Source organism: Solea senegalensis, linkage group LG9 (assembly GCF_019176455.1).
Source record: "Solea senegalensis isolate Sse05_10M linkage group LG9, IFAPA_SoseM_1, whole genome shotgun sequence".
Classification (NCBI taxonomy): domain Eukaryota; kingdom Metazoa; phylum Chordata; class Actinopteri; order Pleuronectiformes; family Soleidae; genus Solea; species Solea senegalensis.
In genome coordinates this window covers 882106-898617 of record NC_058029.1, presented here as the reverse complement: position 1 = coordinate 898617, position 16512 = coordinate 882106, and the positions used below count along the sequence as shown (strand labels likewise).

The 16512-nt window shown below is 37.7% G+C and overlaps 1 protein-coding gene across 4 annotated transcripts; it reads right to left on the bottom strand.

The window, feature by feature from the left end:
- Window positions 1-273: 273 nt before the first annotated feature.
- Window positions 274-9099, bottom strand: LOC122775268 (dentin sialophosphoprotein-like). Of its 4 annotated transcripts, none has more exons than XM_044035101.1 (10): window positions 8735-9099; window positions 7458-7676; window positions 6558-6857; window positions 5594-5893; window positions 3128-4946; window positions 2469-2546; window positions 1887-1997; window positions 1662-1775; window positions 1515-1586; window positions 274-923 (listed from the first exon to the last, which is right to left on the bottom strand). In XM_044035101.1, the coding sequence occupies exons 1-10, from the start codon at window positions 8789-8791 to the stop codon at window positions 700-702; spliced, it is 3294 nt and encodes a 1097-aa protein (XP_043891036.1). In that variant the 5' UTR covers window positions 8792-9099; the 3' UTR covers window positions 274-699. The 4 variants fall into 4 exon arrangements, with proteins under 4 accessions (XP_043891036.1, XP_043891039.1, XP_043891037.1 ...); XM_044035104.1 differs by having other exon boundaries at window positions 4835-4946; XM_044035102.1 differs by lacking the exon at window positions 5594-5893.
- Between the last annotated feature and the right edge of the window lie 7413 nt (window positions 9100-16512).

Sequence of the window (16512 nt, the reverse complement as noted above, 5' to 3'; positions counted from 1 at the left end):
AGAGCAGACATGAGAGAGCACAGGTGATGTTCTGACAACACAGCACTGAGTTTTAGGTCCAGACCTTAAGCGTCTTCAGTCATGTAATAAATTAAAAAATAAGTTGAATCTTTGATATTTGATTATTAAATATTCATGAAAAGGTAAATCTGAAAAGGTGTCATGACATACTGGTCAAAGAAGGACATTCAGCCTGACTTATATTTGGAACAGTAAAGCCCCACATGCAATTTTATTGCAAAATATAAAATAAAACAAATCAGTATAAAATAAAATGCCATCACACACTTGGCCTTCTGATTTTGTTTTTCTGTCAGATTCAGTTATTTTACATAAAAGATAGTTGTGCAGCAGCTTTATGTCCATTTAAAAAGAAAATAAAATAAAAAGGGATTGGACCTCGAGAGTGAGTAAACTGACACCACCGTCAGACTGGACTCCATAAACTGCAGGTCAGTTTTAAAACTGTTTTAAAACATTTGTATACACTGTACTTTTATTTTTTAGTCGTCACTTCTGACTAGCAACAGTTGCAGTTGCAAATATGAAAAGAAAAAAACTGAATTTAATTCAAAATTGTGGGTGACAACAATAGAAACAGACTGTCACTTCTGATGAGCAACAGCAAAAAACAAAGACACTGTCTGTGAACATGTAAATCTAGCACAGAAAGGAACAGAAACAGCAATTGCCATGCCTTTAAAAGGCAAGCTTTTTCTTTACTTTGGCAATTTCATTATGGACGTAGTATTTTACGTCTTTCCATGTTCTCTTGTTGAGGACCGGAGACTCTTTACAGATGCACATCTGACAGTCATTCTTCCCTGGTACCTTCCTTAGAGCAACAAACTTTCCCATCCTTCGAAGCACCACAGTCCTCTCCTCAGCAGTCCAGGGTCTCTTTCTGGACACTTGTGGAGCATCTAGAAATCAAAAATAGATCAGAATATAGAATGGATAACTAATACTTTATGGAACACAACTCACAAAATAAATAAATAAATAAATAAATAAACTATTTCAATTGAGTTGAGTGTTTTCTTACAAATGTTGGATATAATGATAAAGAGTTTAAGAACAGAATATAAAGATTCTATGATCTGGCAAGTCCTTTAAAGAAAAACTGCAACTTAATTGTTGAGTTTGTGAGTAAGAAAGTAACCCTATTTTCTTTGAAATAATTTGGGGGAATATTATCTAATTGACTTCAATTCAAGTCTCAGTCCCATGCACAGTTTGCAAGTGAAGTACAGAAATGAATATCAGCCTGTTGCATGTTATTTGCTCATCGATATAGCCCATTTTCCTTTAAAAACACTTTGATAGCGTACTCTGGTTTTGTCAGGGGGGACAGAGCAGGGGGTAGATTTAATGTATAATGTATTAATGTAACTGGCTCTGTTTCAAAGTCCAGTTTGTACTGATTTAATGACTTTTGGATAACTAGTGTCTCCTTCAGTGTCTTCTGAGAACGTCCAGATATTCTTTAGCTTGTTAAAAAAAATGAGACATACCATCATCATCATGATGTTTCTGACGTTGCTTGACAGCTGATATTGTTGATGTGATGTGTTGCTCTTCTCCGTCTGAGAAACATATTAGTTAATTGAAAGAGTTGAAGGTTCATGTTCAGAACACTTAGGTATATTATCTGGACTCACCTCCATCTTCATCACATTCTTCAACATCAACATAAACATCACACCCATCATCATCATCATCATCGTCATCTGCAGGCTTCTTGACCCTCTTGGGTTTTGTCATGTCATTTCCATCTAACAAAAGATACATCAAGGCTGTTAAACATAGGTTTACAAGTCTCACATCCTACTTAGACAATCATTATGCTTTCTTTAAGAAAATAAAACATTTGCATTTTTTCTTACTTTTGTCCACAATGTCAGGATCATCACCGGCATCACGTCTGTAATTAGTTCTGACTCTTTTGTGGCTGTGAGCAGGTGGGTTTGTGGTGGATGTGCATGGCAGATCATCATCTGAGGGGACAACATATGTTACTACAAACATATCTTCATGTATGTTAAACATGCTTTAAAATGTTTTGTGTTTAACTGGCTAGATATGTGGATTTTATTTTCATTCTAGATTCAAGCTTGGTGTAAAGAGCACTTTTACAATTGGAGCACAAGGTACTTACCCTATTGAAATGCAATAGGGTAAGTGATGATGCCTTCCTTCTTGATGCTCCAGCCCCAGTATTAAGTAAATAATTGCATGTATGTGTTGGTCATTCTGTTACACTAGGTTATAGTTAAGTGTGTACAGTGTGATTTGAGATAAACTTAGCTGGAAAAGCCTTCTTACACAAAATCTATTCTTCTCTTTATTCTTGTGTCCTGATGATAAACATTTTTACTGATAAAACCTAAAAACCTGTCCTATCCTTTTACATCAGAAACACCTGGTGTAATGTGATTCTGTCTAATGGTCACAATATCAGGACTTACCCACATCAACGTCATCATCATCATCCCCACCACTCTCCTGATCACCATGTCTTTTAGGAGCATTTGTAGAGGTTCCATCTATTGAACAGATATCCACATTAAGTCCAGTCCACTCCCCATTTACAATGACTATACTTTCTTGCCCACTTACCACTTAACAGGTACACATATACATACATATACATACATATATATATATATATATATATATAAGGAATCAGATTTGTACCAATAAAATCAAGTAAAACTTATATGTCATACTGACGTCAGAATTTAAGAAAGAATTAAACTTGCTGAAGCAAAAAAATATAACTAGCACTCAAAATTTTAATGTAATTATGTGAATTATGTTTTGCATTTCTAATTTTTTTGCTTCAGTAAGTTTTATTTATTCTCAAATTTAGAATTTTGTTTGACATTGAAGGTTTTGCTTGAGTTTACTGTCAAATCTGATTCCACATATATATAAATATATATATATATATATATATATATATATATATATATATATATATATATGTATGCAAGAGAATTATATAAATAAATAATATTTTTAAAAATATAAACATTTTGTGTAAATTACCAACTTATGTATACACATATTTTTATACATTGAAGTTAAGTTTAAGATTAATTGTTCATGTCATGTCATAACATACCAAAAACCACAGAGTCCAGAGTCATCAGACTTTTTCCTGTGAGTGCCTGTCCTCCCTGCTCCATCGCAAAAAGGAGCTTTCCGATTTTGGCCACCTGAAAAGTTTTGTCTGTCTGACGATAGTAATCGCAGTGGACTCTTATGTCATGTCCCATAAAACGGGCAACTTGCTCCAGTTCCTGATTGTCAAGGTGGAGTAGTTGACATAACGTAGCCACATGCTTTCTCAACTTTGTTGACCGCAGGAGCTCTGGATTGCTTGCCTTACACTCTTGTGCATATTTCCGGAGGCAGTCACACCCTCGAATATTTGTCATCGTACCAATCCTAGCAAATAGGAACGGGTTTTCATGAAGTATGCCAACTTTACTCCGCATTTTAATCATAAAATCAATGGATGACTTAGTGCAGTCAAGTAGGAGAATTGGCACTTTTCTTCCTCTTTTTCCACGGGTCACAATCCGGGTAAGTTTTCGGCTAAGTTGTTTCTCCACAGGTGAGAGGGTTTCAAAAATGTCCTTATTTACAGCACCAGTGTCCGCATTCAGATATGTCTCTAACGTTAATCTCGACGCTTCTCCTTCACGTTTCTTGTTAAAAACAATGATCTGTGCAAGAAGACACTCGCTTAAGGTTTTGTAGGCTGTGGTGGTCACATGTCTTCCCAATTCTGCCTTTGCTTCATCCTCGAGTTTCCTCAAATGGTTCTGAAGACAAACAATGTCCTCTGTTAAAGGTATGCAGTCTTCCTTGTTCCACCTTCGTTGTTCCATGGTACTATGAGCATTAGCCGACACATAACTTGACCAAGAGGTATCAAGTAGCTCTTTAAATTTTTTGGCTTTCTTCTCAGTTAAAACATCTCCACTCATCAAACAATGGCCAATCCATGTCTCGGTTGCTCCCTTTAAAGAAAATCCTATTTTAACTGCTGTTGATGGCTTTCCATATTCACTCTTCTCTGTGTTGTAATCTGACACACTCCTTGCTGCTTTGATAGCCAGATGAAATTTGGTGGGATCACATAAGTCTTTGAGACCGGAGACACATTTGTCAATCTCCTTTGCAGCCAACACAAATCGTCCCAGTTCTCTCATTTTCTGCGCTATGTATCGATGTTGCGATTGTTCGCGGCCTTTTTTTGCAAACAGTGCATTTCCATATGTACAAATCATTTTGTCGGTCCTGATATGTGAAGTGACATGATCTTGCATCATACTATGAATAATGTTTTGAATTTCCTGTGATGAGTCCTTGATTGGAATGAGTTGTGAGGAAGCTTTTTGTACCCGTCTCTTACCCTGCACTGTCTCCTCTTTCCTATTTCTACAAGTCTTTCTGTGTCTCCAGAGTTCAGTGCGCTTGAACATAGCAAAACAATTTTGGCATGGAAGGAAGTCCTTTGGAGATGCACCTTTATGGGGCTGCTTCCATGTTACAATCTCCCCCTGGCCATCTTGTAAAACTTTCACATTATGCTGCCAGTTTCCCTTATTCCGAAGGGATTCTAGAAGTATCCTCCTTTGCTTGGACCGTGCTGGGAAACTGAAGGCATGGGCAACATCAGTTTCTTCACTGTGTTTCCTTTCTAAATGTCTTGCTATTTTCATATTAGCCTTTTCACAATACACACAGTAATGTGCCTTGTCCCAGGCTCTTCTGCCATTTTTTGTCTTGCTCGTTTTGACTGTTATTTGTGGTCTCTTACTTCTTTTTTTTAATTTCTCAGAAGGACATTCCAGGACCTCATCCTCAGTGGATGATTGTGTTGATGGTGGGTCAGAGTGGTCGAATGAATCCATCAAATTGGACACTTCCACCTGGGGGGAGAGTAAAGTTTTTCACTCAACAGCTCAAACCTTAAAGACATCTGTTTAGAAGTGAAACAATTAAAAAATAAAAATGTATACATCGCACTTATGACTAGCACTTCATAGTTTGGTTTACTTGAAGCTCTTACTTACTTCTAGCTCTTATTTGTACCCAAATGTTTAAATGCACTTATTGTAAGTCGCTTTGGATAAAAGCGACTGCTAAATGACATGTAATGTAATGTAATGTAATCAATTACTAAATTAATTGACAACTTTTGATAATCGATTAATCGCTTCAAAGCTTTATAGATGATTAAAACAAGATTTCTGATCTTAAATTTAATTAGTTTAGTTTAAGCTTTAATCACTCCTTTGCTCTGGATAGCAAAAAAATCATTTAAATTGCATCAATTTGGTTTGTGGACAAAACAAGACATTTGACAACATCATCATTTCCAGGTTTGACGAACACTGATCAACATTTTTTTAAGGCTTTCTGAGATTTTATGGACCAAACGATGAATCGAGAAAATAATGGACAGCATAATCGATTATGCTGTCCATTATTTTCCTGAATAATTGAGAAAATAATAGACAGATTCATCGATTATGAAAATAATCGTTAGTTGCAGGTCTGGCATTGTCAGTGCTACCTGCTTTGAAGAGTGGAGGTCTCTTGCTGGCAGTGGTCTTTTAGGAACACTGAGGCTGGAAGCCTGAGATCCGAGGGGCATCTCATCCTCAGTGGATGATGGTGCCTTGTCCAAGGCCCTTCGGACATTTTTCTTCTTTGATTGGTGCTTTGACAGGGCCTCATCCTCAGTGGATGAGGGTGTTGATGATGGGTTGTAGTCTGCATTTGAACCAGTGAAGTCAGATTCCTCAGTCTCTGAGTTTTGCCCTTTGTCACAACCAGAGTTGTCAAATAAATCCATCAAATTGGACACTTTCACCTGGGGGGAGAGTAAAGTTTTTCACTCAACAGCTCAAACCTTAAAGACATCTGTTTAGAAGTGAAACCATCAATTGATTATTAATCCAAAAAAAAAATGTATATATATCGCACTTATGACTAGCACTTCATAGTTTGGTTTACTTGAAGCTCTTACTTACTTCTAGCTCTTATTTGTACCCAAATGTTTAAATGCACTTATTGTAAGTCGCTTTGGATAAAAGCGACTGCTAAATGACATGTAACGTAATGTAATGTAATCAATTACTAAATTAATTGACAACTTTTGATAATAGATTAATCGCTTCAAAGCTTTATAGATGATTAAAACAAGATTTCTGATCTTAAATTTAATTAGTTTAGTTTAAGCTTTAATCACTCCTTTGCTCTGGATAGCAAAAAAAATCATTTAAATTGCATCAATTTGGTTTGTGGACAAAACAAGACATTTGACAACATCATCATTTCCAGGTTTGACGAACACTGATCAACATTTTTTTAAGGCTTTCTGAGATTTTATGGACCAAACGATGAATCGAGAAAATAATGGACAGCATAATCGATTATGCTGTCCATTATTTTCCTGAATAATTGAGAAAATAATAGACAGATTCATCGATTATGAAAATAATCGTTAGTTGCAGGTCTGGCATTGTCAGTGCTACCTGCTTTGAAGAGTGGAGGTCTCTTGCTGGCAGTGGTCTTTTAGGAACACTGAGGCTGGAAGCCTGAGATCCGAGGGGCATCTCATCCTCAGTGGATGATGGTGCCTTGTCCAAGGCCCTTCGGACATTTTTCTTCTTTGATTGGTGCTTTGACAGGGCCTCATCCTCAGTGGATGAGGGTGTTGATGATGGGTTGTAGTCTGCATTTGAACCAGTGAAGTCAGATTCCTCAGTCTCTGAGTTTTGCCCTTTGTCACAACCAGAGTTGTCAAATAAATCCATCAAATTGGACACTTTCACCTGGGGGGAGAGTAAAGTTTTTCACTCAACAGCTCAAACCTTAAAGACATCTGTTTAGAAGTGAAACCATCAATTGATTATTAATCCAAAAAAAAAATGTATATATATCGCACTTATGACTAGCACTTCATAGTTTGGTTTACTAGAAGCTCTTACTTACTTCTAGCTCTTATTTGTACCCAAATGTTTAAATGCACTTATTGTAAGTCGCTTTGGATAAAAGCATCTGCTAAATGACATGTAATGAAATGTAATCAATTACTGAATTAATTGACAACTTTTGATAATCGATTAATCGCTTCAAAGCTTTATTCATGATGAAAACAAGATTTCTGATCTTAAATTTAAGTCTAAGCTTTCATCAATCCTTTGCTCTGGATAACAAATAAATCATTAAAAGTGCATCAGTTTGGTTTGTGGACAAAATAAGACATTTGACAACATCATCATTTCTCAATTAATCTCAAATAATAATAAATATAATAAATAAATAAATAATAAATAATCTCAAACAATTCTCAATTAATCGAGAAAATAATGGACAGATTAATCTATTATGAAAATAATCGTTAGTTGCAGGTCTGGCATTGTCAGTGCTACCTGCTTTGATGAGTGGCAGTCTCTTGCTGGCAGTGGTCTTTTAGGAACACTGAGGCTGAAAGCCTGAGATCCTAGGGGCATCTCATCCTCAGTGGATGATAGTGTTGATGGGTGGTTGTCTGAGGAATCTGACTTCACTGGTTCAAACGTAGTCTCTGTGTTTTGCATCTTGTCCGAATCAGAGCTGTCGAATAAATCCATCAAATTGGACACTTCCACCTGGGGGGAGAGTAAAGTTTTTCCCTCAACAGCTCAAACCTTAAAGACATCTGTTTAGAAGTGAAACAATTAATCACAATAACAATAAACACTCTATATATCTATAGTGCAGAATAACTCAGACACACCATTATTCTGCTCTCCTAACTTTGGATAATTAACTATCGATTTTCAATTAATCATTAATATATTTATCTTAAGCCGCCGAAGTTATTATCAGTATAAGCACAGGGAATCACAACTTTAATGACTGCTATTGACATTATTGTCAGTCTGTTAGAAAAACATTTAATTTTATTAAAATCGAAAAATAATATTTTTAGTCATTATTGTGAAGATTATAATTATTATTATTAGTAGTAGCAGTTATAATGACAATAATAATATAGTATTATTATTATTATCATTATTATAATAATATAATTATAAGTGGGCTATATGGCCGGCAGACAGTGCTTGTAGAAGGCCCTGTGTTCACTTCACCAATGAAGTCCAACCAAGTTCAAAATACTGTGACTTTAATTTTGGAAAGAAAACCCCTGTGCAAATAATGATTTTCTTCAGTGTTGCATTTTAAGAGACACAGGCAGTATATGTTGTGATTAAATAGTGTACATAATGTACATTACATTACATTACATGTCATTTAGCAGACGCTTTTATCCAAAGCGACTTACAAAAGTGCATTTAAACATTTGGGTACAAATAAGAGCTAGAAGTAAGTAAGAGCTTCAAGTAGAACAAACTATGAAGTGCTAGTCATAAGTGCAATACAATTTTTTTTTTTACATTATTATATTAATGTAATATAATATCCAAAGTGTTAATGTAAAAACATCACAACTATTTATAACAGTCACTTGTTCTGACACTGTTTTAGTGTTTTACAGTTTATTCTGTGGTGAAATCAGAGGAAACCTCTCCATGCTGTTAGCTTAGCTAAACATGTGGCCTGGCCTACAACTGCTGCACGACCTTGTTGAATGCTAAAACATTTATATAATACATTACCAGTATACTACTAACAAACACTGAAAAAAGTTACCAAAATAACTTACCTGTGCTGTCTCATTAGCCGTCTCAGTATTTCCTTGCTTCTTTCTTTGCTTTTCCATCCTCTCTGCTGTATCTCTCTATGACATGCAGCTTGACTGTGATCTGACCCGAGTTTCCCTCCTTGCACTCTGATTGGATAATTGTTAATGGGCCATTAATGTGGTGGGGGAGGGGAGCAAAGCAGACTTTCTGACTTCTGTTCAGTGAGAGAAAGTTAGCTGAAAGTATTTTCTCCATTTTTCTCAAGTATTATATTACATTTTTTATTAATTATTAAAAAGTATTAATAAAATGTTCCCAATTCTTGAACTAGATAAAATTATCTTAATTTAAAATGAGACCTAAACATTTATTGATTATTTATTTTTTTGACGTAATGAATGTTTATGTATGTATATATATATATATATATATATATATATATATATATATATATATATATATATATATATATATATATATATATATATATATATATATACATACATATACATATATACATATATATATTACATATATACAGTCATGTGAAAAAATTAGGACACCCCATAAAATAGTTAGTTATTCATTAAGAAATGTTCACATATCAATGTCTAATCTTGTTTTTATTTATCTCTGGAAAAGAAAGTGATATAATTGCAGGTAAACAGCAAAAAATAACATTGTTTTACTCATTAAACAAAAGACATCAACATAAATGCATATTCTAGCTGAGGACAAAGTTAGGACACCCTACCCCCTAATACCTAGTGTTACCCCCTTTGGCTGATAACTTCAGTGAGACACTTCTTGTAACCCTCTACCAGTCTCTGACATCGGTCTGAGGAAAGTCCCCCACTCCTCAATGCAGAATGCTTTAACCTGTGTGATGTTCGAGGGGTTTCTTGCATGTACAGCCAGTTTCAGGTCACCCCACAGCATCTCAATGGGATTAAGACCTGGGCTTTGACTGGGCCATTCCAGGACTCTCCATTTCTTAGTTTTCAGCCAGTCATTTGTGGATTTACTGGTATGTTTAGGGTCATTGTCATGTTGCAGGGTCCAGTTCCGCTTCAGCTTTAATTATCTTACAGGTGGTCTCACGTGTTGCTCAAGCACCCTCTGATACACTGTAGAATTCATGATGGATTCTATGATGGTGAGCTGGCCAGGTCCTGCTGCAGCAAAGCATCCCCAAACCATGACACTTCCACCTCCATGCTTCACAGTTGGTATGAGATTATTTTCCAGGAACACTGTATTTGGTGTGTGCCAAACATGTCCTCTGTTCTATTTTCCAAATAATTAAATTTTAGACTCATCTGTCCAAAGAACATTATTCCAGAAGTCCTGTTCTTTGTCTACGTTCTCTCTGGCAAACTTCAGTCTGGCCTTAATGTGTCTCTTGGAGAGTAAAGGTTTCCTCCTTGCACACCTCCCGTGAAAATGAAACTTGTGCAGTCTCTTTCTGATTGTAGAGGCATGCACTTTCACATCAACAGTCGCCAGAGCCTGCTGTAGGTCCTGTGATGACATTTTAGGGGTTTTGGAGACTTCTTTTAGCATCTTGCGGTCTACTCTCGGGGTGAACTTGCTTGGACGGCCAGACCTGGGCATGTTGGCAGTTGTTTTGAATGTCCTCCACTTGTACACTATTTTCCGGACAGTGGAATGGCTGATTTCAAACTTTTTTGAGATCTTTTTAAATCCCTTACCAGACTCATAAGCTGCAACAATCTTCTTTCTGAAGGCCTTAGACAGGTCTTTTGATCTCACCATGGTGTTCACGCTCATGTCAACAGTCAGGAGCACACCAAAATGAATGTTTGAGGTTTAAATAGGGCAAGCCTCCTTCAAAATGTTGAGTAACAATGTTCTAATCATGTGCACTTGATGTGATACACCTATGTGTGATATCAGCCATTTTAACTGGGGAAAATGTGGGGGTGTCCTAATTTATTCCTCACCAGAAATTGCTTGTTTATTTTATTACATTTTACAGAAAGTTTTAAAAAGTATTTTCTTCAGTTTTACTTGTTTAGTTATATTACTTGAATCTCTCATTATTGTTAAAATTGATATTAAATATCCATATGTCTAAATATGTTAAAAAACACACATGTTTTCATAGGGTGTCCTATTTTTTTCACATAACTGTATATATATATATTTATATATATATATTTATATATATATATATATATATATATATATATATATATGAATATAATACTTTGCTTATTTATTTATACTAAACCAGATACAGACTTCAGAGCCAAGCAGAAACATTCTATATTGTCTGTGTTATATGCTGCCACAGCTCTTCTTTTTCATCACTGTTAAAGCTGCGTGTAATGTTAAAGGGATAATATGTGGTGCTTCTGGTGTAGGAATATAGGTTATATATTTGTTATATATGTATATACATATATGTACTCTGTAGATTATTATGGGATTAACCCTCATCTGTGTATTGGAGAGAGTTATGAAATGTGCCTGTACTACTTCACTTACATTCTGATACAAAGATTAAGAAAGAGTTTCCTGTTTTGCCTCTACTCTAAATGTCCATGTGTCCTTTGGCAAGACACTTAAACCCACGTTGTTCTTGACGGCTGTGTCAGCATTGTGTGAATGTGTATGAAAGACTGAAAGAGTGATAGAAAATGAGCTGCACATAGATGCGCTCTATGACTCTGTTAGTGAATGGATGTGAATGTGTCAATTACTGTAATGTAACTACTATTAATATTTAATATTATTATTTACAGTAGCGTACCGTGGGGTTTCAGTCAAGGGCCTTTAGTAAGAAAAAAAAACCAAACACAACCACATACAACAACACACTATTATGCTCTATATTCACGAGACAGTTGATCTACAACAACCATAGCGCACACACACACCACTGCGCATCCATAGGCTACTGCATCATTACCGCCACATCTTCCGTTATGTCACTCAGCAAACGCAATTTCACAAGCCACCATATGACACAAAAACAAGCTTCCACATAAGCATAGGCGTCCACGGCACTATTTATGATCAACAGTTTTGTCCTCACCACTTCTAAAAAATGTTATCAATTTATCATTAACACTGGAACTACCGTAAATGATGTACCTCTTCGGTGTAGGTTTTCCTCTTGAAATAATTTCCTTCTTTTCTCCAAACGCTCGCCGTGAAAAGTGCACACGAAGGAGATCAGAAACATGATGGATCGGTGGTGTTACTGCAGTGGCCATAGCTTACTTCAAAACCCGCCAAAGGTTCAAACGTCGTTGATGACAACAGCGGGGGCTAGCGCCAGACACGTCGCTGGGCCTGGGGTGTTCTGTCACTATGCAGCAAATTTTGATTGGCTGACGACACACGTCAGTCAAAGTTATAACCAAATACGAAATGGCAGCTTCAACGAAAGGCCAGCAATACTACTAGAGCAGGTCCACGGAGCTATGATGCGTTTAATGACATCCAGGAAAATCCAGCTCAGCTTCACAAAAAAATAACCATATTCTTTCTGGAAATATAATCATAACATACTGAAAAAGTAATTGAATTCAGACACGTTCAGACACACATTAATTTGATTATAAAAAAAAAAAAGCCCACCACTGATTATTTAATACATTTGAACATTCCGAGAGATCAGCAGTGTAAAATATGTTTTAATGGAGAGTAAGCGGGAGAAAATGCCAGACAACACCGTAAATAAATAGCTCCTTTTTAAAAAAATTGGAATGACCCTTTGTGGTACTTAGATCATCATTATCATTTCTGAACAACTTTACAAAGGAGACAAAATTTCCAGCAGTACCTAGCCCTGAAACTGACTAGTTACCCTTTAAGCAAGCTTACATGATGAAATTCATGGCTGGGATGCAAAATAGTAGGAAACATGAACTGGTAATTAATATTGTAAGTCAGATACAAGTCTTAGCAGTTTACTGCTCAGGCATACAGTATTTACCAACCTAAATTAACTTGGATAACTCAAAGAAAAAAAACTTTGTACAGCAAAATTAAATGATTGAACTTCCTCTGAAATATCTAAAAAAATATGGCTACACATTTAGATGGAGTTCCATTAATGCAGTAATTTATGTTATTTACAAAAGCTAGTGAGAATCACAAATGTCTACTTCATAACAATGCAATGGTTATGCTTGTAAGCAGCAATGGATGACATCTATAAAGAACTACTGGGTGCCATACCATAAAATATCTGCAGGTGGAGTGGAGAGCAAATAAAGACATTTGGGTGCAGTACCGTAAAATGTATGCAGGTGGAGCTCCAGAGCAAAAAGTGTGTGAAACACCAGGGCTGGAAATCAGGTTTTTGTACCAAATTGAGGACCTCTGTTAAAACCAGAGTATAGCATGTTTACAACCTAAGGAAGTGATTTCAGTGAAAACAAAGTGAGGACCGGCCAAAATGTCCTCACTTCGTAAAAAGGACCTCACTCTGTGGGTTAAAAACTCACACTGGTCCTCAGTATGCCACAAGTACAAGAACACACACACACACACACACACACACACACACACACACACACACACACACACACACACACACACACACACGACACACACGTTCTTCTTCAGGGACAGATAGAGAGAGGGATTCTTTTCCCACCGCTGTCACGCGTGTGTGACGCTCAGGAAATGAGAAACATACTTGTGGACAGAGGGAGGATGAAATCTTCTCTCCTCTGTTTGTTAAAGAATCTCCTTCCTGTAATTATCTGAAAGTGCTCGACACAAAAACACTTCAGCATTTTTCATCTCCATAATGTGGGAGCTTTTTTTCCCCCTCCGTCTGCTGCGCTCACTGCCTCTGAAGCATCTTTTACACCATTTGTCATACGTCTTATTATTGTTATCATTATATCTATATATGGAGATCTGTGATCCGTTATCGTTGTCATATCACAATAAAGTATCAGTGATGACTTTGGCTGGTTTAAAAAGCTGTAATCATCAGATTTATTACACAAAATAAATATAATGAATACACTAAATACTAAAATATACATGGAATAATTTAAAGCCAATTTATTTGTGTTCTAGCAGAATTTGCCCATATTTATAGTCGATGTAATTGTTCGTAACATATCCTTCATGTAAAGAAATAAAGTAGGTTTTATCTGAAATGAAAGGGAATAATAAACCTGTATATTTTCATTAACACATAACAGTAGATTATATTTTGTTTATATATATATTTAGTGTATTTACAGTGTATTTTACAGTATACTCGCAGTGTATTTAAAATGTATTTTCACTCTAAAACTTCTCATGAGTCCAACAACCTGTGTCCAGCTTTATATCCACATACATCTGCTACATCAGGATATAAACTCAAACATATACACAGATTATTATTAGATATCATGAAAGGGTGTTTTTCGTGGACCAATAATCTCTTAGTGAGCGGATGCATATTTGTTCACAAACATCTCAGCAATGTGAACTTGTTCCACTCTGCAACATAATACAGCCACACAGTCACAGTGGGCAGGGATCCACCATCACTGCAGAGTCAGGAGGCTACAGGCCCAGGGATCCACCATCACTGCAGAGTCAGGAGGCTACAGGCCCAGGGATCCACCATCACTGCAGAGTCAGGAGGCTACAGGCCCAGGGATCCACCATCACTGCAGAGTCAGGAAGCTGGAGGCCCAGGGATCCACTATCTGCAGAGTCAGGGGATGCAGGCCCAGGATCCACTATCACTGCAGAGCCAGGAGGCTGCAGGTCCAGGGATCCACTATCACTGCAGAGTCAGGAAGCTGGAGGCCCAGGGATCCACCATCACTGCAGAGTCAGGGGGATGCAGGCCCAGGGATCCACTATCACTGCAGAGCCAGGAGGCTGCAGGCCCAGGGATCCACTATCACTGCAGAGTCAGGAAGCTGGAGGCCCAGGATCCACCATCACTGCAGAGTCAGGCTGGAGGCCCAGGGATCCACCATCACTGCAGAGTCAGGAAGCTGGAGGCCCAGGGATCCACCATCACTGCAGAGTCAGGGGGATGCAGGCCAAGGGATCCACTCCACACTCAGGTGACTTTTCCACTACTGCTTTGTTTTGTTTCTCCATCAGTGATAAAACCTGATACCTGGTGTATCTTTTAGTTCCTGCTCTGACGAGGTTCAGCTGAGCCGATACTAAAATGTGACGTCAACAGACTGACAGTCACTGATTGGTCAGAGAGTGTCGTCACTGAATAGTCATGAGCACGACGTCCGACACGAGAATCAAAGACAACAATGTCCAACTGTAGATCAAAGTAAAAAAGACTCAAAAATCCTGAAAACATGCGTTCATCTCCAACGATTATCAAAGCAAATATGCGGAGGAGTCAGATGGATTTAGAGACAGCGCTGCTGAAAACCACGTTCACTGGTATTTCACTTCAGTGTCAGACAGAGCCTGAAGTTCTTTTTTTAATGATTCAGTTTCACCCAAAACAACTGCTTTACAAGTCACTAGTTTGTGCCGCGTACAAAACCACTTCACGGCATGACTCCGCCCATGTTGAGGACCCAGACACACACACCACGCCAGGACACAGACGTCCATGTTGCTAACGAGTGCTCACACACACACACACACACACACACACATAATACAGCTGTTGTGTTTCTAATACACAGAGGCCTGAGCTGTGGGAACAGGGCGAGCGCTCAGTGGTGAGGCACAATGGCGTCAGTCACAGCAGGCAGAGGACAGACACGCGCGCACACACACACACACAGATAGCCGGTGAGGAATGATTGATGCTCACAACAACACAGTCACACTCTTCTGGTCTCTTCTCCTTCTCAAACCTCCAGAGTGTTGTTGTGTCTGGCACCTGTGGGAGTTCCTCTCAAGCCTGGACAGTCACAACAATATGCTAACATCTGCCCCGGGGACACACCTGAGGCGGAGCCAAGCAGATGTCAGGGGAAATATTGTTTTAGTGGGAAACAGTGAAGATTCACAGTATTTATGACTGGACATCGAGACAAGTGGTACCGAGCAATTGTTATTCAGTTAATCGATCTTATTGTAGACAAGCAGCTCCTGTGATTTTCTCTATGGGGTTTGGTGTGGGATAGTGAGTGGTTTACAAACTTCACTTTCCTGTTGGAAAAGCCAGTTTTTCATTGAGATAATGACGTGAACATATGTAGATCCTGCAAATTCAGCACAGGCTACTGTATGTATGAGTAACTTATTCAAGAAAACTCAGGTCTGATTGGAAGAAAAAGGCAAAATCAGTTTTGTTTTTTTAATTTGCTGCTGTTGAACAAGGGAATAAAAATATGGATACAATTTAAATTCATCAGCTGAGAAACATTTAAATCACACTTCTGTTCATTTAATTACGAATACGCCTCTAAATTTTGTGGTAAACAATGATCAAAACATGACGTTGCTGTTGAACTCTATTAATAATATTTCAGATGATAGGGGAATTGTGACTGGAGATACTTGAGTCCGTTTCCACAGATAAAACAGTTGAGATTTCTGTCTCTCCTGCCGTGAGCCCCCAACAAAACACACTCCGACTTCCCCATCTGACTAATTCCTTCTCTTCCTGTCCACAAACTCCCCCCCTAAAATGAGCCTCTTTCAGCTCTGCTCCCCCAAAAACCAGACCTCAGGGAGGGGAAACGAAGAAAGAGGAGGAGGAGGAGGTGGAAAAGCAGCGTGGTCTGGCTGCTCTGTGACACATCACAACCTTCAGCCTGTCCCCCTCTCTTCCTCTTACTCACACTCCTTCACATCAACAAACATGTGTGTGAGCTTA